At 40.6% G+C, this 26,679-nt stretch overlaps 1 protein-coding gene across 19 annotated transcripts in view; it reads left to right on the top strand.

Moving 5' to 3' along the window:
• fryl (furry homolog, like) overlaps nucleotides 1-26,679 on the top strand; it is a 553,990-nt gene that overhangs the window by 266,861 nt on the left and 260,450 nt on the right. For all 19 annotated transcript variants that reach the window (XR_005459993.1, XM_038791218.1, XM_038791221.1 and 16 more), the window contains 4 exons: nucleotides 3,687-3,766; nucleotides 15,902-15,982; nucleotides 19,855-20,023; nucleotides 25,940-26,032. Coding sequence is in view for 18 of the 19 variants with exons in the window: in XM_038791218.1 (XP_038647146.1) it covers nucleotides 3,687-3,766; nucleotides 15,902-15,982; nucleotides 19,855-20,023; nucleotides 25,940-26,032 (423 nt within the window). In the remaining variant the exon portion in view is untranslated. The remainder of the gene's footprint in view (nucleotides 1-3,686; nucleotides 3,767-15,901; nucleotides 15,983-19,854; nucleotides 20,024-25,939; nucleotides 26,033-26,679) is intronic.

Genomic DNA, 26,679 nt, shown 5'->3' on the forward strand with positions numbered 1-26,679 from the left:
CATCGAGTTGATGTGAGAGGTTTTTTTTTTATCCATTGATGGACCCTGGGCTAGTATTTATTGCCAGCCCTAATTGCCCTTTAATTGAGTGGCTTGTGAGGCCATTTCAGAGGTCATTAAAGCGTCAACCACATCTGGAGTTATGTGTAGACTGGACCAGGAAAGGATGGCAGATTACCATCCCGGCATTAGTGAACCAGATGAGCTTGACAGTTGTTTCATCATTAAACTTTTATTCCCAGATTTTTGCTGCGGTGGGATTTGAACTCTGGCCCTCAGAATATTTCCATGGGTCTCTGGATTACTCATCTAGTGACAATACCACTATCCCACTGCCTCTCCATAAATTGCCCTTGACAACATAACAACAGTGACTATACTTCAAAAGTACATAATTGGCTATACATTGTTTTGAAGTATTTGGTGGTCATGAAAATCACTATGTGAATATAATTCTTCCTTTCCTGACACCAAGGCAGTATTTGATTGAGTTTAACATTAAGGGGCCCACCTCAACGACAGCCTACTCTGGAACAAAGCCGGCCTTTGTCCCTACCTAGGGCTGTTTACTGCCAAAACTGTTAACTTCGCCTTTAGAGTAACTCAGTCTGAAGATGACAATGTTTCCTTGGTGGCTTGTCATTACCCTTCATAAACTTCAAGTCATCCAAAACTCAGCTGGCTCTATCTTATCCCACACTAAATAACCCACCAGTCTTTGGCTGCCCTGGTCTTAAGAACATAAGAACTAGGAGCAGCAGTAGGCCATCTGGCCCCTCAAGCCTGCTCCGCCATTCAATGAGATCATGGCTGATCTTTTGTGGAATCAGCTCCACTTTCTGGCCCGAATACCATAACCCTTAATCCCTTTATTCTTCAAAAAACTATCTATCTTTACCTTAAAAACATTTAATGAAGGAGCCTCAACTGCTTCACTGGGCAAGGAATTCCATAGATTCACAACCCTTTGGGTGAAGAAGTTCCTCCTAAACTCAGTCCTAAATCTACTTCCCCTTATTTTGAGGCTATGTCCCCTAGTTCTGCTGTCACCCGCCAGTGGAAACAACCTGCCCGCATCTATCCTATCTATTCCCTTCATAATTTTAAATGTTTCTATAAGATCCCCCCTCATCCTTCTAAATTCCAACGAGAACAGTCCCAGTCTACTCAACCTCTCCTCATAATCCAACCCCTTCAGCTCTGGGATTAACCTAGTGAATCTGCTCTGCACACCCTCGAGTGCCAGTACGTCCTTTCTCAAGTAAGGAGACCAAAACTGAACACAATACTCCAGGTGAGGCCTCACTAACACCTTATACAATTGCAGCATAACCTCCCTAGTCTTAAACTCCATCCCTCTAGCAATGAAGGACAACATTCCATTTGCCTTCTTAATCACCTGTTGCACCTGTAAACCAACTTTCTGTGACTCATGCACTAGCACACCAAGGTCTCTCTGCACATCAGCATGCTTTAATATTTTATTGTTTAAATAATAATCCCGTTTGCTGTTATTCCTACCAAAATGGATGACCTCACATTTGTCAACATTGTATTCCATTTGCCAGACCCTAGCCCATTCACTTAACCTATCCAAATCCCTCTGCAGACTTCCAGTATCCTCTGCACTTTTCGCTTTACCACTCATCTTAATGTCATCTGCAAACTTGGACACATTGCCCTTGGTCCCCAACTCTAAATCATCTGGACTTGCTTCCTAAACCTCTTTACATCTCCCTCCCTCCTTTAAGACCCTTCATAAAACCCTGAATAATATTTTAGTCAATCCTTCGAATATTTTTCACTTGGTATCAATTTTTCTATGAAGCATTTTAGGTTGTTCTTCTTCCACGATGAAGGTATTACGTAAATTAAAGTTGTTGCTTCCTTACTGGAAGCACATGGGCAGCACAGTAACACAGTTGCTTCACAGCTCCAGGGTCCCAGGTTCGATTCCTGGCTTGGGTCACTGTCTGTGCAGAGTCTGCACGTTCTCCCCATGTCTGCGTGGGTTTCCTCCGGGTGCTCCGGCTCCCTCCCACAGTCCAAAGATGTGCAGGTTAGCTGTATTGGCCAAGCTAAATTGCCCTTAGTGTCCAAAAAGGGGGGGAGGGGTGGGGTTACTGGGTTATGGGGATAGGGTGGAGACATGGGCTTGGGTAAGGTGCTCTTTCCAAGTGCCCGTGCAGACTCTGGACTGAATAGCCTTCTGCACTGTAAATTCTATAAGACCCGTAGTATTCATCATAAAAGTTGTACCTCACTTTTTGTTTTCTCTTTTTAAAATAAATTTAGAGTACCCAATTCATTTTTCCAATTAAGGGCAATTTAGTGTAGCCAATCCACCTATCCTGCACATTTTTGGGTTGTGGGGGCGAAACCCACGCAAACATGGGGAGAATGTGCCAACTCCACACGGACAGTGACCCAGAGCCGGGATCGAACCTGGGACCTCGGCGCCAAGAGGCTGCAGGGCTAACTCATGGTGCCACCGTGCTGCCCTCCCTCCCTTTTTGTTTTAGAAAAATTATACACCAACCCAAGGAATGATTATGGATATTTTAATTTTTCATCCAAATTATTTTTTAATAATGGCCAAAATTTTGAAAATAATATCAATGAACACGATGATAACCAACCTTGTCAACTTAATGGGAGGACTTTGCCACATTGCAAAACAGCTTGTAAGCTGTCATGTTTTCCAGTTGTGTTTTTAGTGTATCAGTGTCTCATTTATTTTCAAAATATGTGTACAATACATACTGATTAAGCGCAAAAGTAATACAATACTTTTACAGGCAGGATCCTGCGGTAAATAACTTACCTCCTGATTCCCCAAAGCCTGTCCACCGCCTACAGAGCACAAGTCAGGAATATGATGGAATATTCTCCACTTGCCTGAATATGTACATTCCAACAACTCTGAAGAAGCTTTCCAGCATCCAGGGCAAAGCAGCCCGCTTGGTTGACACCCATCCACAAACATTCCCTCCTTCCTTCACTGACGCACAGTGGCAGCAGTGCGTACCACCTGCAATGCATTGCACAAACTCCCCAGTCTTCTTAAACAGTACCTTCCAAACTCTCAATCTCTACCATCTAGAAGGTCGAGGGCAGCGGATGCATGGGAAAACCATCACCTGAAAGTTGTCCTCCAAACCACTCGCTATGCTGACTTTGAAATATAACTACAATTACTTCACTGTCACTGAGCCCAATTCCTGGAACTCCCTCTCTAACAGTACTGTGGATGTACCTGCATCACATGTACTGCAGCGGTTCAAGAAGGCAGTTCACCACCACTTCCTCGAGGGCAATTAGGAATGAGCAATAATGCTGCTCCATCTAACGATGCCCACATACCATGAACAAAGAATAAAAGTGCCTTTTACTTCTGTCTACATTTGAAGTAGACAGGTCTAAAATTCTGGTGTTCAGAAGAGGTGGGAAGAAATTAATACTATTACCTTTTTTTATAGCAAATATGAGGGATTGGGGAGGAGTAGGTGTTTTTTTTTTTTGTTGCATAGTCTTGAACTCATTGAAGCTGAGAAGTTATGTTTGTAGGGGATGAAGCAAGTACATTTTCACCAAATCCGTGTAACAGAAAAACATGCTGCCTGGATTACCCGCAGTTTAGAAACATGCATTTCAATAACAATGCTGATGTGTTGATTGCTTTACAGATTCCTCTTCATCCAGTGCCAGATGCTTTAGTACATGAAGTTCTGAACTTGGCTTTTAAGCACTTTAAACACAGGGAAGGGTAAGTTGGCTCTCTGCCTTCACAGTAAATGTTTTATGTATAAAAATTTGCGGTTGCTTGCTGAAATGTCGTGCTTCGCCAATATTCTATGTCAAACTCTCATTACCCAAGCAAGGTCAATTATTCTTTAACTAACCTGTGAAATTCTGCAGTGAACAATGTTCCCTAAGTTAATACTCGTTTAATTATGATGCCATTTACTGGTTAACAAATTGTTTGAAGGAGGCCCTTCTCAGGGAAGTAAATTAGAGAAAAAATACTGAGTTATGAAAGGAGATTGGGAGGGGGTCAGTAAAATTTGGTGCAAAAGGTGGACTGAAATAAGGTTTTTATAAGTCTAGAGAGGTGGAAAGACAAAGAGTTTTAAATAGTTCTGGAGAATATTACTGAAATAGCTGAGTCTCTGTGACTGATGGTAAAGGAAAGCAGGAACTGGTGGACCAGCGATTGTGACTAATTTGGGACTTGAGGACTTTTCAGTGATGGGGTGAGCCAGGCCTCAGGAGAGATTTATGGACATATATATTATAAACTTTATTAAGAACAAAAAATGCTGGAAAAACTCAGGTCAGTCAGCATCAGTGCAGAGAAACAGAGTTAAAGTTTCAGGTTGATGATCTTTTATTAAAAATTACTGATCTCAAACTAAATCCTTCTCACCCATTGGTTCTGATGAAAGATGGTTTATTTCCAGCATTTGCAGTATTTTGCTTTTGAGACCGGATTATTTGATCTCATTGTAAAGACGACCCTTTGTAGCACCGCCTAAATGTAAGACAAGTATTTTAAACCCAAAAAAGAGGGTGATTATGAATGCATGAAGACGTAGCTGGCCAAATTTAACTTGGAAATTAAGTTAGGGATAGGTCAGTAAGGGACAGGTAAGGTAAAGTCACCATAGTCACAGTTGACCATAGGCTGCTTTCCCATTTGAGGGGGAGAGCTGACTGGCGGTGATTTAACCTGAGGTCAGAACACCTCAGGCGAGGGGCAAGATTAAGAAGGCGGGCCTTCATGAATAACCTCAGCAAGATCGGAACCCATGCTGCTTGTCTTACTCTGCATCACGAACCAGCTGTCTAGCCAAGTGAGCTAAAACGGCCCCCGGTTGGTAAAGATGCAGTGGCAGATATTTATGGAGATATTTCAGAATACTCAAAGAATATATTCCAGTGTCACAAACTAAAGAAGTTAAAGATAGTATCAAATTTAAAGAAAAAGTGTAATTCTGCAAGGATGAGTGGCAGGCCAGAAGATTTGACAGATTATAAAGAACAGCAAAGAATGACTAAAAGTATAAAGAAGGAGAAATTAGATTACGAGGGAAAGCTGACTAGAAATATAAAAAACAAAAGTAAGTTTCCAAAGGTATTTAAAAAGAAAAAGAGTAATTATAATGATCATTTGTCCTGTACAGCGTGAGAATAAGAATTAATAATGGAAAAGAAGGAAAGGCAGATGAATTTAACAGATATTTTGCATCTGTCCTCCTTGTAGAGGATGCAAGGGCAGCATGGTGGCACAGTGAGTAGCACTGCTGTCTCATGGCGCCGAGGTCCCAGGTTCGATCCTGGCTCTGGGTCACTGTCCGTGTGGAGTTTTGCACATTCTCACCGTGTTTGCATGGGTTTTGCCCATTAATTGGGCATTCTAAATTTATTTTTTTTTAAATTGTAGAGGAAGCAAATAATATCCCAGAAATAATTGTAAATTGGGAGATGAAAGGGTGGGAGGAACTGAAAACATTTACATTCACCGGGAAAGGGTACTGAGAAAATTATTAGAACTAAAAGGTGACACGTCCCCAAGTCCTGATGAACTTGATCCTAAGACCTTAAAACAAGCAGCTACTGAGATAATAGATGTATTGATAGTTTTTCAGGATTCCATTGATTCTGGAAAATAGCAAATGCGATTCCTCTATTCAAGAAAGGAGGGAGACAGAAAGCAAGAAACTCCAGGTGGTTAGCTTAACATCTGTCATAGGCAAATTTCTGTAACCTATTATAAAATCTCAATACAATCAGGCAGAGTCAATATGGTTTTGAGAAGGGAAATTACGTTTAACTAATTTATTAGAGCTCTTTGAGGAAATAAAAAGCAACATGGTGAAAAGGAAACCTGTGGATCTGGTGTACTTGGATTTCCAAAAGGCAGTTGACAAGGTGGCGCATCAACCGTTACGACACAAAATAAGAGCTCATGGTGTCGAGCAGGGTTTTTCAAAGTGCGAGTTGCGACCCGCGGGCAAGTGAACGGTTGCGGAGCTAAGGGTCACGGTGTTCTGCATCCATTAGCCAGTCATGTAGGGTTTTCCAGCATCAGCTTTCAGAAGCCTGCAGGATAATCTTGCCTAAAATATCAATTCAGTCCTCTAGAACGAGCAATTATTTTGCAGATTTCCTGTAAGCCTTGTGGTTCCCCACAATACCACTCTCTTACTCGTAGTGGCTCTGCTTCAAAAGCCATGTGCTGGGAAACATTTGGCAGATTCCTCGCTCTCTCCTGGCCAGAGCTGAGGCCCAAGAGTTCGCCCAGACATGGTCCATCTGCACTTTAGTCTCCGGACATGGACCCCATGTGCTCTTCCCTGATGCAGAACAGTTGCCCCTTCTGGGAAACCATTCCACAGCAGAAAGAGCCCGTCATAAAACAGAATGAGACCATCAGAGAACTCGCTGTCAAGCTCAGCAGATCCGAGAGTCAGAGTATGTCAGAGCCCTCTGTGAGTGAACACAAGGGATTCCCTGTGTGTGTGGTTTTTACATGTGTGTGACGGTGATGACAACAATACAACCAAGGCAATGTCTCTGTGCAGACAAATAGCTGGAAAATCTTCTGCAGATCTTGCAGCGTTGTTGCTGGTGATAGGCCAGAAGCATGTGTGACAGCGACGTCATGGAGGCACATTTAGTGGGAGGGAATTGGCTGCCATTGCTGCAAGAGCTACATTATTGGGGACACCAGTCTCCACGTTCTGACTGCAATGGCATGTCTTCTGGGTGGGGAGACATGAGCACTTCACAAAACCACAATTGAATATCTGAGAAAATGTTTCTTCAATGTCCATTTTGTCAGATTAATGACAACCAAAAAAGTTAATTTGTCAGTTGTCTGTGGGTCAGTTTTAGTGCTGTCAGCATTCATCAATATTGATGAACTTGTTTCTAATCGTGCACTTTGAAGTTGAGTAAATTTGCATCAAATAAGTGAATTGCATTGAAGCCAATTATAAATCAAGATTTTAATATCACTATCTTCAGATTTATGGCTGTTTTATTTACAAAAAACACATATGGCTCTCTCTCAGTGATGTCTGTTCTTTGTTCTCTACTCCTTTGTGTTCTTCCTTCACTTATTTGTTTCCTCGGGGCAGTATTCCACGAAAAATGCAAGTTCACAATTGTTCGTGGCCCTCCAGTATCTCATGAGAAGCTATCCTTCATGTGTGACCCTGGACAGTGAACGTTTATACATGAGAGGACATCACAGACATATATGATCCTGTCCTCACTCAATGTTGACATAAGTTAAATGCGCCAGCAGCTACTGGATAGTGATTAAGAACAGAAAAACTAGATGATTTACTTTCCCTCCTTTGCCTGGGGCAAGATAACATTAGTGTCTCAGACACTGCCTTGATTCAGGATAGACTGGGTTAGCAAACCTGGCGTGGGTCCCGAAGGTCGGCTGCCTTGGGTCCCGAAGGTCAGCCAGTTGGCAAAAGTGGGTCCCCGGGGGGAAAAAAGTTAGAAAAACACTGGTGTAGAGGATAACGCATTAGCATGAATAGAGGATTGGTTAACTAACAGGAAAGAGGGAGTAGGCATAAATGGATAATTTCTGGGTTGGCAAGATGTGACAAGTGGAGTGCAATGGGGATCAGTATATGGGCCTCAACTATTTACAATTTACATAATGACTTGGATAAAGGGACAGAATGTATGGCTGCTCAATTTCCTAATGACACAAAGAAGGTAGGAAAGTAATTGTGTAGAGGACATGACGAGTCTGCAAGGTGAAGGGAGAAAATAAGTTCCCAGATGGAGTATAATATGGCAAAATGTGAACTTGTTCACTTTGACCAGAAGAATAGAATATCAGCATTTTATTTAAATGGAGAGAGATTGCAGAACTCAGTGGTATGGAGGGATCTGGGTTTCCTGGTACATCAATCACAAGACGTTTGCATGCACGTACAGCAAGTAATTAGGAAAGCAAATGGAGTGTTGTTGCTTATTGCAAGGGGAATAAAATATAAAAGTAGGGATGATTTGCTATGGTTGTAAAGGGAGTTGGTGAGAACACATCTAGAGTACTTGTGTTCAGTTTCAATCTCCTTGTTTAAGCAGTTTGCAGGCCTTGTTCCAAGCGATTTTTCACAGTGCTCAGCAAAGGTTTATACCAACAAAAAGGAAAGACGGTAGAAAGAGGGAAAATCGACCGTGGATATCTAAGGAAATAAGGGAGAGTATCAAATTGAACGAAAAAGCATACAAAGTGGCAAAGATTAGTGGGAGACTAGAGGACTGGGAAATCTTTAGGGGGCAACAGAAAGCTACTAAAAAAAGCTATAAAGAAGAGTAAGATAGATTATGAGAGTAAATTGGCTCAGAATATAAAAACAGATAGTAAAAGTTTCTACAAATTTATAAAACAAAAAAGAGTGGCTAAGGTAAATATTGGTCCTTTAGAGGATGAGAAGGAAGATTTAATAATGGGAGATGAGGAAATGGCTGAGGAACTGAACAGGTTTTTTGGGTTGGTTTTCACAGTGGAAGACACAAATAACATGCCAGTGACTGATAGAAATGAGGCTATGACAGGTGAGGACCTCGAGATGATTGTTATCACTAAGGAGGTAGTGATGGGCAAGCTAATGGGGCTAAAGGTAGACAAGTCTCCTGGCCCTGATGGAATGCATCCCAGAGTGCTAAAAGAGATGACTAGGGAAATTGCAAATAGTGATAATTTACCAATATTTACAGACTCTGGAGTGGTCCTGGGGGATTGGAAATTAGCAAACGTGACACCACTGTTTAAAAAAGGAGGTAGGCAGAAAGCGGGTAATTATAGGCCAGTGAGCTTAACTTTGGTAGTAGGGAAGATGCTGGAATCCATCATCAAAGAAGAAATAGTGAGACATCTGGATGGAAATTGTCCCATTGGGCGGTCGCAGCATGGGTTCATAAAGGGCAGGTCGTGCCTAACTAATTTAGTGGAATTTTTTGAGGTCATTACCAGAGCGGTAGATAACGGGCAGCCAATGGATGTGGTATATCTGGATTTCCAGAAAGCCTTTGACAGGGTGCCACACAAAAGGTTACTGCATAAGATAAAGATGCATGGCATTAAGGGTAAAGTAGTAGCATGGATAGAGGATTGGTTAATTAATAGAAAGCAAAGAGTGGGGATTAATGGGTGTTTCTCTGGTTGGCTTTCAGTAGCAATCAGTAGTTAGTGGTGTCCCTCAGGGATCAGTGTTGGGCCCACAATTGTTCACAATTTACATAGATGATTTGGAGTTGGGGACCAAGGGCAATGTGTCCAAGTTTGCAGACGACACTAAGATGAGTGGTAATGCAACAAAGTGCAGAGGATACCAAAAGTCTACAGCCGGATTTGGATAGGTTAAGTGAATGGGCTAGGGTCTGGCAGATGGAATACAATGTTGACAAATGTGAGATTATCCATTTTGGTAGGAATAACAGCAAAAGGGATTATTATTGAAATGATAAAATGTTAAAACATGCTGCTGTGCAGAGAGACCTGGGTGTGCTCGTGCATGAGTCACAAAAAGTTGGTTTACAGGTGCAACAGGTGATTAAGAAAGCAAATGGAATTTTGTCCTTCATTTCTAGAGGGATGGAGTTTAAGACTAGGGAGGTTATGCTGAAATTGTATAAGGTGTTAGTGAGGCCACACCTGGAGTATTGTGTTCAGTTTTGGTCTCCTTACCTGAGAAAGGACATACTGGCACTCGAGGGTGTGCAGAGCAGATTCACTAGGTTAATCCCAGAGCTGCAGGGGTTGGATTACGAGGAGAGGTTGAATGGACTGGGACTGTACTCATTTATTTCTCTCAAAGGCCCCTAAATCTTTGGAACTATCTACTTTCTTCTCCAGAGAGCAGTGGAGGCAGGGTGAATTAATATTTTTAAGGCAGAGGTGGAAAGATTCTTGGCTAACGAGGGAGTTAGAGGTTAACGAGGGTAGGTGGAATGTGACATTGAGGCCATGATCTTACTGAATGGTGGAGCAGATTCAGGGGTCGAATGGCCTACTCCTAATTCATGTGTTTGTATAAAATTGACTCATTGAATACTGCAGGATAAGTGCCATGTGAGTTTATTGGGCTGAATGGTTTTTTTCTGTGCTCCAACAATTCTATGATTCAGTTCTAAGCTGGAAATCTGAAATAAAAACAAAAAAGTGCTGGAAAGCCTCAGCATCTGCCGAGAGAAACATTTCTGGTTGAGTGAGCTTTCATCAGAAAGACCACTTAAGAGACATTAATTCCATTTTTCTTCTTACCTATTTTTTCATTGTTTGTGAGTATCATTTTATATGAAAAGTGTTTGATGGTTAATGATTGAGTAAGACTTTTCCCTAGGTTGTTTGCTCTTAATTCCACTTTTCTAGTGTTTGGAGGTTGTACGGTTGCCAGACCATGATTAAAGGTTTTGTTCTTAGAATCAAACAGAATATCTTGAAAGACGTATTTGAAATTCTGAAATTATTACCGTACACCTGAGCAATGAGAAAATAATATGCTTTCTCATGCAGATTAAAGATCTGTTCTGCCACTGGTTAACCCACTTGCTTTTGTAAATATCACATTTTGACAGATCTGCATCAGGCAGGTTGTCCTGTGCTTGTCAGTTTTTTTGTAATGTGATGTAAACAGATTTAATTTGATAAGGGCTGGTGGGAAACATTCAGATGTACAGCAGACTGGGCGGCATGTGAAAGATGCTGTTCCTGTTACATTAGCACTTGGGTGCAAATTGAATTCAGACATTTAATTGGGCTGCATATTTATATTTTGAAACCGTTAAATGTTCTCAGTACATATAAATAAATAATTTCCACTAAACCTCATTTCTCTTTTTTATTATTTTCTAGCTTCCTTTCCTGACCATTACATTTAAGGCAAAAATTGCGAATGTGCCCATTTCCTAGCAGGAATTAACCATTAGCAGTCAGGAATGAGAATTCTGACTGAATTGTTTTGCCCCCACTCTATGGGGTGTATAATTCACTTAATTTGAAAAAATTCTCCCCAGTGGAATATACTGAGAATATTCTAATGACATGTTTTGATCCTCAACACATTTTCTGTGATGGTCCCAACACTGACCCTTGCTTGATGACGTTAGTTACATCCCACCAATTAGGGTACATGCCCATTATCCCCACTCTATCTCCCGACACTCAGCTAATTTTCTAACCACATCAATAATTTACCTTCGATTTCATGAGCTTCAATTTAGTTATTAAGCCTCCTTTGAAGAACTTGATCAAGCTTATGGAAGTCTATAAAAAGAACATCCATTGACATCCTTTATGTGGTTCACTTTTTCAAAAATGTTTATCAAGTTTATTAGACGAGGCTTATTCCATCTCAATCTATATCGCTTGCTCTGCTCAACTGAAAAGTTTCACGGCAGTTCCTCGTCCACTCTTTTCTGGACAACAGATGTTAGGCTAACCGGTCTGTAATTCCCTGGTTTCCCCCTTTCTTATTTAGCAGGGTGACATTTGCAATTTTTCAATCTGAATAAATGGTTCCAGGAGCAAGGGAACATTGGAATATTAGGATACCTGTAAACCTTGTAATTTGCTTTCATATTCCCTTTTTGAAGCTCTCTTAGATATTCAGCCACTGTTCTTTGTATTTTTACATTTCATCAGGAACTTTTTAAACTTGTATTCCTTGTCTTTGTTTTATTTTCTCTCTTTGCTCCTGATTTTTGTTTGATAAATTTTTCTTGTCCCTTAGTGATATAAGTTGTATCATGTTAAATTCTTCTTTGAACATCTTCATTGATCTGTCATTTTGCCCATTATCAATGTTGCCCAGTTTACTGTGGACTGTCTCTGTCTCATCAAAGTCAGTCTTATCTAAATCTTCAGTGTTGGAACTGTTTCATGTTTCTCCTTTTCAAACACTGTACTGAACTTGATCATGTTATGATCACTGTGTGTTAAATGTTCATGCATCATTAGACTGCTAACTAAATTTGGCTCATAACTCATTACTAAACCTATAACGAATGGCTCATCCCCATATTGCTTCCAAGACATATTGCTGAAACCACGCTGGAAACTCTTAAGAAATTCAATACCTTCCTGATATATACTACTTCGCTTATCCCAGTTTATATGAAAGTTAACCCCCCCCCCCCCCCCCCCCCCCCCCCAATTAAAACCACCTTGCCTTTGCTATATGCTTGTCTAATCTCTGTATTTATACAATCTGCTACTTCACAGCTGTTATCAGAAGGCATATTCACAAATCCCGCCACAGCCGTAATTCCTTTTAAATATCATAATACTACTCATTAACTCACCACTGCCTGCTTACCTCTTGTTATATCCTCTCACTATTGAAGCAATTTTCCCCCTAATCACTAAAACTACTGTACTCCCTCTATCATTTTCTTATCTTTCATGTGGATATCTTCGTACATTTAACTTTGAGTCCATTTTGCAATCCTGTCTCAATAATGTTTATCACAGCATACACTTCACGTTGAACTTGTGCTGACAAGTCATTCAATTCTTCCTTATGCTCTGTGCATTTATATGAAGAATGCTTATTTGGGCCACCCACCCTAATTTATAGTCCTGCTCTAATGTTTTATCTGTAATTCTTCCAGAATATGGCTAGATCCAACAGAAAGAGCAGGAAAAAAAGTAGAGATGTATTTTTATTCTTTAATAGAATGTGGGTGTTGCTGGTAAGGCCAGCATTTGTTGCACATCATTAATTACCCTTCATAAGGTGGTGATAAGCCACCATCTTGAATTGCTGCAGTCCATCTAGTTCAGGTACTGGGAAGGGAGTTCCAGGATTTTGTTCCTGTGACAGTGGAGTAACAGTTCTACGTCAGGGTGGTATGTGGCTTGGAGGGGAACTTGCAGGTGATGGTGTTCCCATGCATTTGCTGTCCTTGTCCTTCTAGGTGGTAGAGGTGCCAGTTTGGAAGGTACAAAGGAGCCTTGCCGAGTTTCTGCAGTGCATATCTTGTAATTGGTGCATGCTGCTGTCACTGTGCATCAGTGGTGGAGGGAGTGAATCTTTAAGTTTAGAATGGGATGTCAATCAAGTACGCTGCTTTGCCCTGGATGATGTTGAACGTCTTGGGTGTTGTTGGAGCTGCAGTATCCAACCAAGTGGAGAGCATTCCATCATACTCTTGTCTCATTTCTTTGTGGATGATGTCTTAGTCCTGTTTTTGTAGCCATATTTATATGGCTTGTTCAGTTCGTTTTTTGATCAATGGAAACCCCTCATGAAGTTGATAGTGGGGTTTCAGCGATGGTAGTTGCACTGAATGTCATGGGCAATTGGTTAGATTCTCACTTGTTTGAGATGGTCATTGCTGGAGTTGGAGAAACAGGGTACCTTCCCCTCAGTACCAATGTACGGGAAGGTGGGGTGGATACTCTGATTATTAAAACAGTTCACAACAGGGCAGCACGGTGGCACAGTGGTTAGCATTGCTGCCTATGGCGCTGAGGACCCGGGTTCGAATCCCGGCCCTGGGTCACTGTCCGTGTGGAGTTTGCACATTCTCCCCGTGTCTGTGTGGGTTTCACCCCCACAACCCAAAGATGTGCAGGGTAGGTAGATTGACCATGCTAAATTGCCCCTTAATTGGAAAAAATAATTGGGTACACTAAATTAAAAAAAAAACAGTTCACAACACATTTGGTACAAAACAAATGGTACAACACAAAAAACAAATGGTACAAGCACTAACTTTGCGCTGGAGAGACCAGATACCCTCGCCTCTGTACCAACAGAAGGGAAAGGAAGGGGGTGATGGGGAGAGAGAGGAAAGGAGGATGGTGGGGAGGGAGGGAGTCGGGGTGTTGGTGGAGGGGGGATCCAATAGGGCACTGCCTGAACCATCTACGGAGGCAGAAAAATAAAAGAGCCTTCTGAATGTTGCCCATATCTTGCTGCATTTCGGCACGGACTGCTTCAGTATCTGATGAGTCGCAAATGGTACTGAATACTGTGCAATCAGCAGTGAATACCCTCACTGTTAATGTCCTGATGGAGGGAAGGTTATTGATGAAGTACCTAAGATCGATGGACCTTGGGCAGTACCCTAAGGAACTCCTGCAGCAATACCATGGGATTAAGATGATTCGCCTTGAACAACCACAATCATCTTCCTTTTTGCTAGATATGGCGAAAACCTGTGGAGAGCTTCCCCCCTGGTTTTCATAGACATCAACTTTACCAGGGCTTCTTGATGTTACACTCAGTCAAATGCTGCTTTGATGTCGAGGGCAGTCACTACCACTTCACCTGAGTTCAGCTCATTTGTCCTTTATTGGAACACGGTTATAATGAGGTCAAGAGTCGAGTGGCCCTAGTAGAACCCAAACTGAGCATTACTGAGCAGGGTAGTGCTATGTAAGTGCTGCTTGATAGCATTGTTGTTGACACTTTCCATTACTTTGATGATCAAGAGAAGGCTAATGGGGTGACAATTAGTCAGATTGATGTAACCTGGGCAATTTTCAACATTATCTGGACAATACTATGTTGCAACTGTACAGTACTATTGCCAGAATGTTATCAGGGCCAATAGCTTGTGCAGTTTGCAGTGCCTTCACCCATTTCTTGATGTCATGTGGAGTAAATCAAATTGGCTAAAGATTGACCTCAGAAGGAGGCAGAGACAAAGGAAGGCTTTCAAAATGGAAAAGATGTGTTTTCTATTTGAGTTGCTGTTATTCACTATGCATAAATAATGTGGACTTGGAAATTAAGGTAATCTACTAAAAATGTGCTGATTGCACCCAATTTGGCTGAAGGGAAAATTCCAATTCAAGCTCGTGATACACAACAGACAAGTGTTTAGACGAACAAGATGGGAAGATAGGTGACAGGTGCAATTCATTGAAAGGTGAAGTACTGGATATGGAACAGAAGCAAACATTCAATAGTGAAATTTTAAATGTTACCAAATATGAGCAATAGCAATTATGAAGAAACTTGAAAAATGGCATCTTTCAGTAAACTATAATAAAAGGGCACGTTTAGCATATTGTATCGTGAGGTGGCCTGGGAATGCATGTTGTATATTCTTGGATTTATCTATTGCATCCAATGTATTTTTAAAACTTTGCGAGAGGAATGAAATGTGGTTGCATGGAACATAGCTTACCAAAACATTTTCAACTCAATGACGTTTTGGCAAGAGAAAGGAACAAAGAATAATTTGAAAAAGAGCACTGATACCAAAATGTTTTGGAAACTTGTGTACTAACCTAGATTTGAGGATTGTAATGTGGACACTGCAATCTCAGACTTGTCCATCTATATAGTTAAAAAAGCAAAAGAACAAAAACTATGAATGTAATGCAAATGAGGTCTGTAGCTGCGCCAAGTTCAGGACTGTGACAATGCTGTAATGTTTTGGAGATTCTTCTGTGATTTACATGATGGAACAATGCATTTATTGTTTAAAAATAAAAACAAGTGTATTTTCTTCACTTGTGAGTAATGATTTTCTGTTTGTCGTTCAACAAAAAAATGCTTTTCAAATTTGGACTGCTGATTTACTTTCACTTAATTAAACTTCTGGGTAAAACCATATACAACTTGCGATATTGTCTTTTAAAGGAACCTGAGGCAATTGAATTGTATGCTATTTAGCTACAGCTCTTGATTTATGCAACACTCTTTACATGGCGTGTTCAGTTGAAATAGTGTATTCCTACCTGATGCAAAAGAACTGTATTGTACCTTTTGCTTTGTTTTATAGGATTTTGATTGGGATTAATTTTGATTTTGATCTTTTTAAAATTTGGTCCAGCTTGGCATTTTAAAATATTTTACTCTGATCATACTTTTTTATTTCATCAACCTTCTGTTCTTGACTTTTGCAGGTATTCAGGACCCAACACTGGGAATATGCACATTATTGCAGATTTGTATGCAGAGGTGATTGGAGTTCTTGCACAATCTAAGTAAGGAGATAAATAATTTCATCAATGTGTAACCATTTTTGCATTTTTTAGGCATTGTCCAGATACTAATCTCTTACCATGCCCAGGACAACTCCCGTAATAGAACTGCAGAATTGTTACAGTGCAGAAAGAGACTATTTGGCCTGTCATGTCTGTGCCAATTTTCTGAAGTCTCACTTACCTGGCGTTACCCTGTAGCCATACTGGGTTATTTTCTATTCAGGTAATTTACAATTCCCTATTCAAAGTCTCAATTGAATCTGTCTATCCACACTTTCAGATCTTAGCCACTAGCTACATAAAAAGGCTTTTCCTCATGTTGCCTTTTGTTCCTTTGTTATTCACTTTAAATTGATGCCCTTTAATTCTTTACCTTTTCCACCAGTGAAAACAGATAATTTGCTATCTCTGTTGACCATGAAAGTCTGGAGTACTACCTGTCTTGTACCTGTTCGTGCAAGTCAACCTCTAATGGTCCACAGAACTCCTGTTATTGCCTTCACGTGAGTTCACAGAATCGCAATCATTACAGCGCAGAAGGCCATTCAACTCATTAAGTAAGAACTGACTCTCTGAAAGAGCATTCTACCGTGTCCCACTCTCCTTCCTTCTCCCCGTAACTCTGCACATTATTTATTTTCAGATACCAATCCAATTCCCTTTTGAATACTTTGATCGAACCTGCACCATCTCAAGAAGTTCATTCCAGACCCCAGCCATCTTCTGGGTGAAAAATAATGTCCTCACATTACTTTTACACATTTTGCCAATTACTTTGAATCTGTGCCCTCTAGTTCTTGATGCTGTCTTGAGTAGGAACAGTTTCTCACTATTTACCCTGCCCAAATCACTCAGGATCTTGAATACCTCCATCAAGTCTCCTCTCCGCTTTCTTTTCTACCAGGAAAACAGTCCTAGCATCTCCAATGTATCCTCATAGCTACAAATCTTTATCCCTCAAATCATTCTTATGAATCTCATCTCTACTCTGTCCAATGACTCAACATTCTTCCTCAAGTATCCACGCCTGAATGTAGCACTCCAAATGAGGTCTAACAAGTGTCTTATACAAATTAAACATGACCTCCTTACTCTTGTACTCAATGCCCTTATTAATAAAGCCTAAGATACTATATGCTTTATTAACTGCACTCTCAGCATGCCCTGCCATTTTCAATCACCTTGTGTACATATACACCCAGGTTCCTGCTCCTGCTTGAGAGTTTCTCCCTTTATTTTGCACACTCTCCATATTGTTCCTGCCAAAATGAATCACCTCCCACTTCTCTGCATTGAAGTTCAATTGCCACTTGTCTGTCCAATCCATCAACATGTTGTGTCCTTTAGAAGTTCAAGACTATCCTCATCAGTTGACAACATTTCCAATCTTTATATCACCTGCAAATTTTTTAATCATGTCCTAAATACCACAGTCTGGATCACTAATATATATCAGGAAGAGCAAGGATCCCAATACTGACCCCTGGGGAACTCCACAGTAAACCTTCCTACAATCTGAAAAACTCAGCCAATTTCTTATCCAAGTGCCTAATCTCCCTTTTATTCCATAAGCTAAAGATTTAGTCGTAAGTCTATTGTGTGCTACTGTATCAAATGCCTTTTGAAAATGTATACACACCACATCAACAGCATTGCCCTTAAATGTCTTCTCTGTTACTTTCTCAAAAAACTCAGTGAGCATGATTTTCCCTTAATGAATCCATGTTGGCTTTCCTTAATTATCCTGCACTTGTCTAAGTGAAATTTATTTTGTCCTGAACTATAGTTTGTAGTAGTTTACCTACTGCTAAAATCAAACTGGGCGGGAGGGGAAGCTGCAAGGAACATGCAGAGATGCTTCAGCATGATTTGGACAAGTTGAGTGAGTGGGCAAATGCAAGTCAGATGCAGCATAATGTGGATAAATGTGAGGTTATCTACTTTTGTAGTAAAAACAGGAAGGCAGATTATTATCTGAACGGCTATCGATCGAGAGAGGGGAATGTGCAATAAGAACTGGGTGTCCTTTTATACCAGTCACTGAAGGTAAGCATACAGGCGCAGCAAACGGTAAAGAAGGCAAATAGTATGTTGGCCTTCATTGTGAGCAGATTGATTACAGGAGCAGGGACGTCTTGAGGAATTAGCCTTGCTGAGATCACACCTGGAATATTATGTACAGTTTTGGACTCCTTACCTAAAGAAAGATGTTTTGCTATGGAAGGAGTGCAGTGAAGGTTTACCAGACTGATTTCTGAGATGTCGGGACTGACAGATGAGAAAAGATTCAGTCGGTTAGGATTATACTTGCTGGAGTTTAGAATAATATGGGGGGGGGGGATTCCATCGAAACCTAAAAGATTCTTAATAGAACTACACAGGATAGATGAATGAAGGATGTTCTGTATGATGTGGGTGTCCAGAACCAGAGGTCACAGTCTGAGGATACGGGGTGGATCATTTAGGACTGAGTTGAGAAATTTCTTCACCCAGATTGTGGTGAGCCTGTGGAATTCACTACCATAGAAAGCAGTTGAGGCCAAAGTATATTTTGAAGAAAGAGTTAGATATACCTCTTGGGGCCAAAGGGATCAAAGGATTGGGGGGGGGAGTGGGAACAGGTTACAGAGTTATCCGCAGCCCCCACCCAACTCCCAACTTTTTCTTCCTTTTCTGTCTCTCCTAAGCACCTTGTATCTTGAAATATTTAATGCCTAGTTTTAGCCTTCTTTGAGCCAGGTCTCTGTTATAGCAATAATATTGTAATTCCATTTGTCAGCCTGTGCCTGTAGTTCAACAGTCTTATTAACCACACCCTGTGCATTCACATATGTGCACATTAACCCTGATTTAAGCATTTTTACTTTCCCTCTTACTCTGAAGCCATCTAATAATGTATCCATCAAACTATCCAAGTATTCTGCTTACCTTGATATAGCTTCCTTAACAGTTAAAACTTCCCATTGCTAGTTTTTCTCCTCTGCACTCTGAATTCTCCCATAGGTTTCAATCCCTCTGCCATGTCATTTAATCCCTCCCAAACAGCACAAGCAACCTCCCCACGAAGACATTATTCATAGATCTGTCTTTCTTGCACAGGTCCCTCTTGCCCCAGAACCGATTCCAATGGCTCAAAAATCTAAAGCACTCCTTCTTACTCCATTCCTCCAGGCTTATGTTGAACTGCCCAATGTTCTTATTGTTAGGCTTACTAGCATGTGGCAATGGGAATAATCTTGAGATTACTGCTTTTGAAGTCCTGCCTTTTAATTCTCTTCCTAACTCCCTAAAATCAGTTTTGGAGACCTCATTCCTCTCCTTATCCAATGTGGACTACAACCTCTGACTGTTCACCCACCCCAAAGCAATGTTTAGAGTGGAAAATGATGATGCAAGAAAAACAAAATGTGCTGTTAATAGATGACCTTTTTACCAAATTAATTCCATGTTTTCCCGGCCTGTAATGAAATTTATATACCAAATTGAGATGAATACAGCCTCCACAAAAATGTATATATAGGCTCATTTAACTCAGTCGTTTCTTTTGAATCAGTGTACTTTTCCTACTGTGGGTTTTATCTGAGGTAGTTTTGGATTGCCAATGGTATTGTTTAATATAGCCTTTAACCATGCATGAAGATACATCTAAGTGTCCTTTTGGAGTACAAGAAACAAATAAAAGCAGCAGTGATTGAGAAAATCTTTTATTTGCAATATGGTCAAAAGAAATCTTGAGATTGTTTGATTTGAAGTATCTTGAGAATACTGTCCATGTGTCTTTGAGTATTGAGAGAGAAGAAAAGTAATTAACTTTCGCTGGGCAGATTTTGTTACTTGAGATTTGCAGTGAAAAATTCCTCAAATTCTTTTAGATTTCAGGCAGTAAGAAAGAAGTTTATGACTGAGCTGAAGGAACTACGCCAGAAAGAGCAGAGCCCTCATGTAGTGCAAAGCATCATCAGTCTAATCATGGGAATGAAGTTCTTCCGGGTCAAAATGTATCCTGTGGAGGATTTTGAAGCTTCATTTCAATTTATGCAGGTAAAGTGGACATTTTTATTTCAACAATCACTTAACTCGTGTAAAAACCTTTAATTGACGTGAACATTTACTGTTTTTTCCTCATATCTCAAAGTTCAAGCGGATCTGCTCCAGCTCTCTTCACTTGAGAAGAAAATATAGTTTTTTTAAGTTAGCCTTTCAAATGAAGAAAAGGTAGCATGGTTGCACAGCAAGTTGCTGTAACATATGATGTAATGTACTGTGGCAAATTAGGAAATGGCTTTGGACAATTCTTACCATTCTTGGACATGCTGTGGAGGAATAAAGTAAAATAGTGGACTTGCCCTTCAGTGTGGGAAACAAAGTTGATGGATCATTGACCCTTGATCTGGACTTATCCTCCTGCTTTCAACTTGAGAATAGCATTGGCAGGAAGTAGAAGGAATTAGCTTGCCATGTTTTGGCCAGAAAACATTGTGTAATGGAGGAGTATCAAAGCAAATTTAACATGCATTATAGGCTCTGTATAAATATTAGTTGTTGTAGTAAGAAAATAATGGTAAGGCTATCAGCGCTCACTGTTCTCAAAGTGTAAATCAGCCAACAATTTGACCACAGGTGAGGTTCCAGAGGACTGGAGAATAGCCAATGTTGTCCCTTTGTTTAAAAAGGGAAGTAGGGATAATCCAGGTAATTATAGGCTGGTGAGCCTGACATCAGTGGTGGGGAAGCTGTTGGAGAAGATACTGAGGGACAGGATTTATTCACATTTGGAAGCTTGTTAGTGGTTTTGTGTGGGGACGGTCATGTCTTACCAACTTGAAAGAGGTTTTTGAGGAGGTGACAAAATTAATTAATGAGGGAAAGGTCGTGGATGTTGTCTACATGGACTTTAGTAAGGCCTTTGACAAGGTCCCTCATTGCAGACTGGTACAAAAGGTAAAGTCGCATGGGATTTGGGGTGTGCAAGCTGGATGGATAAAGAACTGGCTTGGCAACAGGGAGTAACAGTGGAATTGAGTTTTTTAGAATGGGAATCAGTGCTGGGATCACTGTTGTTTGTAATATATATAAATGATCTGTAGGAAAATATAGATGGTGTGATTAGCAAGTTTGCAGATGACATGAAGATAGGTGGAGCTGCATATAGTGAAGGGGACTGCATGTAGCAGGGGTGGGCAAACTTTTCCGTGCAAGGGCCACATTCAGAAATTCACAATTTTAAAGGGCCGCATAGTATATTAATTAATAGTCCCGGTTGTAACCAATTAGCATGCGGCATATACCTCAGCGCTTCCCCCGGCCCCCTTTGGCGGGCCGTAGTTTGCCCACCCCTGGCATATAGTGAAGCTTTTTCCCAGGGTGGAGGACTGAATTACAAGGGGCACAGGTTTAAGGTGAGAGGGGGAAAACTTAGGTAAGATGTGCGTGGAACGTTTTTCATGCAGAGGGTGATGGGTGCTTGGAACATGTTGCAAGTGGAGGTGTTGGACACAGGCACGAAAGCAACATTTAAGATGTATCTTGATAAATACATGAATGGGAGGGGAATAGAGGGATACCGATCGTGAAATCGATAACAAACTGTATTCTTAAAAAATGAAAAAGTGTAGTCTTCATAGATTTATATTCAAATTTATTATTTCAATTCAGCTTAAATTTGAACCACAATGCCTATATTTCTCAATGCATAGAATCAAAATAGTTACAGTGCAGCAGGTGAACTTTTGACCTCTAACAACATTTTAATTGATTTTGATACGCTTTGCAAATTAAGTTGCCTGTGATATTTTGACTACTTTTCATTTTGTTGCTTCTGAAAAGTAACACAAATCTAGCACATTGTAATGACTAAGCTCCACGGACCTGGGTTTAATTCTGGTCTTGGGTGACTTGGGTGTGGAGTTTGCACGTTCTCTCCATGTCTGCATGGGTTTACTCCGGGTGCTCCGGTTTCCTCCTACAGTCCAAAGATGTGCAGGTCAGGTGGATTAGTGGTATTATTTTAAAGTATTGTATGTGTGAGCCATGCCAGTCAAAAAGGTAGTGGATTTATTTAATTTAACTGGACGTACAATATTTGTTCGCCATATACTTTGAATTATAAAAACACAATCGTGTTTGAAAAAGTTACTTTTATAATTTCCTTATTTTCTCATTTTCCTTATTTTTTTTGGTTTGCTTGATCTAATGAATTCCTGTGAAGATGTTCATGATTTACTCTCAGGCCTCACCTGGAAAGTTGCAAATGTCACAGCCAGAATGTATTTGCTTCCTTGCTGTCTGTAATCAGCATGTTTTGAATGGAAGGAGGGTAGTCTTTACTTATCCATGGAGTGTGTATTTCATGAAATAATTCAGCAACAATCTTTCATGAGTTTAAAAATAAAGTGTGTGAGAATTACCTTTCCCAAATTAATACAATGCCATACATGTGACCACACGTGGTTACACAGATACCGATTGGATACAGATAAAGATAATGAACTTTCACAATTGCAGTTAATTTAGGTTTTCTGGCCTCCCACGTGGCAGGCCTGTGGTTTCTTAAATGGATTTGATGTCTAAAGTTGATGTAGGGATCTTGCAGAGTGAAGTGTTTAGAGAAGATTGGAAGGTTCCTTGTAGTCGAATATCCAGAAGATTGCTTCTCAGGTGAGCTTTGAACTGGAACAGATAAAATACTTGACTTGCAACTAGTTTCAGAGTCTGGTTCTCAGACTGGCTGACAACTGATAGTTCTTTAAAGGCAAAGGTGGCACAGTCTTTCTCTGCAGTTGTTGTCAGCATTCTTCTGCAGTCTGCCCCATAGGGCAAACAGCAACTGTAGTCACTAACCCAGAGGTAGTATTTATAACCACTGAGGAGGAGGAAGCCTCAGAGAATGCAGCCCCAATCCTTGCTTTGCACTTAGCACCAGGGCCGATATACAGGCCTTAGTGGGAATTTGCAAGTCGGCTCGAATGGGACCACACACCGAGAACACATCACAGTTGCAAGACCAGGTGTGGGAGACTGAGATAGTGTGGACCTCTGGCACTCAGAGGCAACTCAGATGCTGAGCCAGTCTGACGATGAATCTTTTGAGATGCTGGAAGTACAGTATGAGGTATGTGGAGATATTGAAGATTTGGTTCTAGAGGCATTAAGAACACTGTCACCGACGGTGGAAGAATTCATCCAGGCCATGAGAGCTGCCATCACCCGTTTTACAGAATATCTGACTTCCTCCATAAAGAGCTTTGTGACTCATGGAAGGCTAAATCCAGCAACCTCAGTGATGGGTTATGGGGTTTTGACCTGCACCTTATCGCCATCTTTCTAAGCCCCGGAGTCCAGAACCAGGGCAAGGGGTGGGATGAGACCGCTGGTCACACCCAGGGAAGCAGAGGCGTCCAAATGGTCCTCATGGCGAACCTCAAGAGCTCCTGCACTTTCATGAAGAAAATCAAAACAGAAGATGTGGGCCTTTCAGATATCGAAATAGACAAAAGTAATCCTATGGGTAAAGCAGAAGCACGAAGTGATCAATTTTGCAGTGTATTTAACAGAGAAGATTTAACACACATTCTCAGCTTTGATGGTGACTAATTGCCAGACATACTAAACCTCATTATATATTTTTTCAAATCCAAATGAAGCTCCAAGTCCTGATGAAAAGCCCCCCTGAATTTTAAAGCTCGCAGCTGGTGACCTGGATTTAATATTGATCAATCTCTTTCAAGACTCAATCAGACTCGGCTACTTACCAGATCAGTGGAGAAGAGCTAACATAGCATATTCCGAAGAGGGGATAAAAGTTAGCCAGAAAACTACAGACTGATGTCTTTCAGTGTTATTTGAAAATTGCTTGACTATATATTTTTCATTCTCATGTCATGAAGCAGTATGAAGCTCCCAATATCCTGGTAAATAGTCAGCATGGTTTTCAGTTAAAAAGACCTGTCAAAATAGTTTGGAGACTGTCAATGGTCTAGCTTCAAGTCTGAAAAGAGATTAAACAAGTGGCAGTGGGTCATGCAAAAACATCACCCTATGATAAAACTGCTAACACATAGGCAACTTCAAGGCAATGAGATAAATAGCGGTAGAATGTTTCCAGAAGTTCATTCAGAGAATTGTAGAATCCCTACAGTGCAGAAGGAGGCCATTCGGCCCATCAAGTCTGCACCGACCCTCAGATCGGTGCAGACTTGCACCTACCCAGAGCATCCCACCCAGGCCCACACCCCCACCTATCCCCCGTAACCGCACCTAACCTTTTTTGGACACTATGGACACATCTAACTACATCTTTGAACTGTGAGAAGAAACCTGAGAACCAGGAGGCAACCCACGCAGACACAGAGAGAACGTACAAACTTCACATAGACAGTCACCTTGGGTCGGGCAGTAATGAAAGGGCACAAATTAGGGCCAGCACGGTGGCACAGTGGTTAGCATTGCTCCCTCACGGCACCGAGGTCCCAGGTTCGATCCCGGCTCTGGGTCACTGTCCGTGTGGAGTTTGCACATTCTCCTCGTGTTTGCGTGGGTTTCACCCCCACAACCCAAAGCTGTGCAGGGTAGATGGATTGGCCATGCTAAATTGCCCCTTAATTGGAAAAAAAAATTTGGTTCACTAAATTTATTTATTTTTAAATGAAAGGGCACAAGTTAAATCAGGAAAAGAATTATGAGATTAGAAAGTATTTTATTCAAGAATTTGGTTAGAATATGAAATGTTCTGCATGCACCATTGTTGAGGCAGAATCTGTAAATATTTTTAAAAAGAAGTTACGTAGTCAGTTAGAAAAAGAGCAATGATTAAGACCATAAGACCATAAGACATAGGAGCGGAAGTAAGGCCATTCGGCCCATCGAGTCCACTCCACCATTCAATCATGGTTGATTTCAACTCCAACTTTCAATGATTAAGGATATGTAGAATGTGTAGAAAGGTGCAATTCGACTAGTTGATTCATGTGAAAAATGCCATATAGACTTCAAGTTGAAAGGGCTGTTTCTGTCCTGCAGCATTCCTAGTGTTTAAGATTGATGTGGTGATACATAGATGTGTAGAAAATAGAAACAGGAGGAGGCCATTTTGTCCTTCGAGCCTGCTCTGCCATTCATTATCATGGCTGATCATCAAGTTCAATACCCTGATCCTGCCTCTCCCCCCCCCCCCATATTCCTTGATTCCTTTAGCCCCCAAGAGCCAAATCTAATTCCTTCTTGAAATAACAGAACGTTTTGGCCTCAACTACGTTTTGTGGTGATGAATGCCACATATTCACCACTCTCTGCGTGAAGACATTTATCCTCACCACAGCCCTAAAAGGTTTATCCTTTGTCCTCAAACAATGACCCATAGTTCTGGACTCCCCCACCATCAGGAACATTTTTTCTGAATCTACCCTGTCTAATCCTGTTAGAATTTTATTAGTTTCTATTAGATCCCCTTTCAGTCTTCTAAACTCCAATGAATATAATCCTAACTGACTTGGTCTCTCCTCATGAATCAGCCTGGTAAACCTTCGCTGCACGCCCTCCATAGCTTTGATGTTTCATCCTGTAAATTTTCTTCTGATGACGAAGAGATTGATCTCCACACTGGCTAACATGGACAGAAGGAAATAGAACATATATGCTAGTTACTATGCAATGTTATTGGAGTTCCAACAAGCTTTGCTCCCTGGTGATATTTTAAAATTTTGTACAATTATTTTTGTGGTCCATTATTCTAACCCTGCTAATTTGGGAGTTTTATCCATCCAAAAAGTTTATGCATTTGTGCATTGTACTGCTGGGCTAGATAATGTTTCACTGCCACTTTCTGTCTTTGAACAGTCATTCATTTCAATAGGGTACAGCTTTCTGAATTGGTTGCAGATATCTCTTGGAAACCAGTATTTGTGTTTTGATTTTTGTTATGGGGTTCCGAAATTTTTAACAAAATCTTATTTGATACAGGAATGTGCGCAATATTTCCATGAAGTGAAAGATAAAGACATCAAACATGCACTTGCTGGACTCTTTGTAGAAATTCTGATTCCTGTAGCTGCTGTAAGTATTTTCTGTTCTCATGTTTTATAAACAGGAATAGATAATAGCTCAACTGACATGACATGTTATTGCCTGCATATTTTCCGAAAGCTTAGTTATTCTGTAACTATGTTCATGTTTTGTCTTTTAGGAAGGAGCATTTGTAATTTTTCAGGCAAATGTCTGACAGAAAGGAAGAAGGAACATTGGGATTAATATTTAATGATTTACATTTAATTAATTTAATTATTTTTAAATTAAATATAGTTTACTGGTTCCCAATATACTCATTCACTCAGCCAATTTAAATAGTGTGAAGCTTTTTTCAATTCTATGATACATAATTTGTCACTGCAGATTTTATAATTGACAATTTACAAAAGGAAATGTGATTAGTATGTATTCATTTAATGAATCATCTGGTAACCATTATCTTTAAACATTAAAATATAATTAATAGTTGTTTAATAGTGCAGAAAATGAGTATTGTTGGCGAAAAAGCAGATGCTGTCTAACTAAGCTTGCAAGAAATTACCACTAACAGGGGAACAACAATTAATACTGCACGAGAAGAGAGTGCTGATTGATTGGCAAGTGGACATTGATTGGTGGAGATGTTAACTGCACAGCTTTGTTCAAGTTTAAACTAGACAAGTCGACTGATTGGC

Source organism: Scyliorhinus canicula, chromosome 3, assembly GCF_902713615.1.
Source record: "Scyliorhinus canicula chromosome 3, sScyCan1.1, whole genome shotgun sequence".
NCBI classification, from domain to species: Eukaryota; Metazoa; Chordata; class Chondrichthyes; order Carcharhiniformes; family Scyliorhinidae; genus Scyliorhinus; species Scyliorhinus canicula.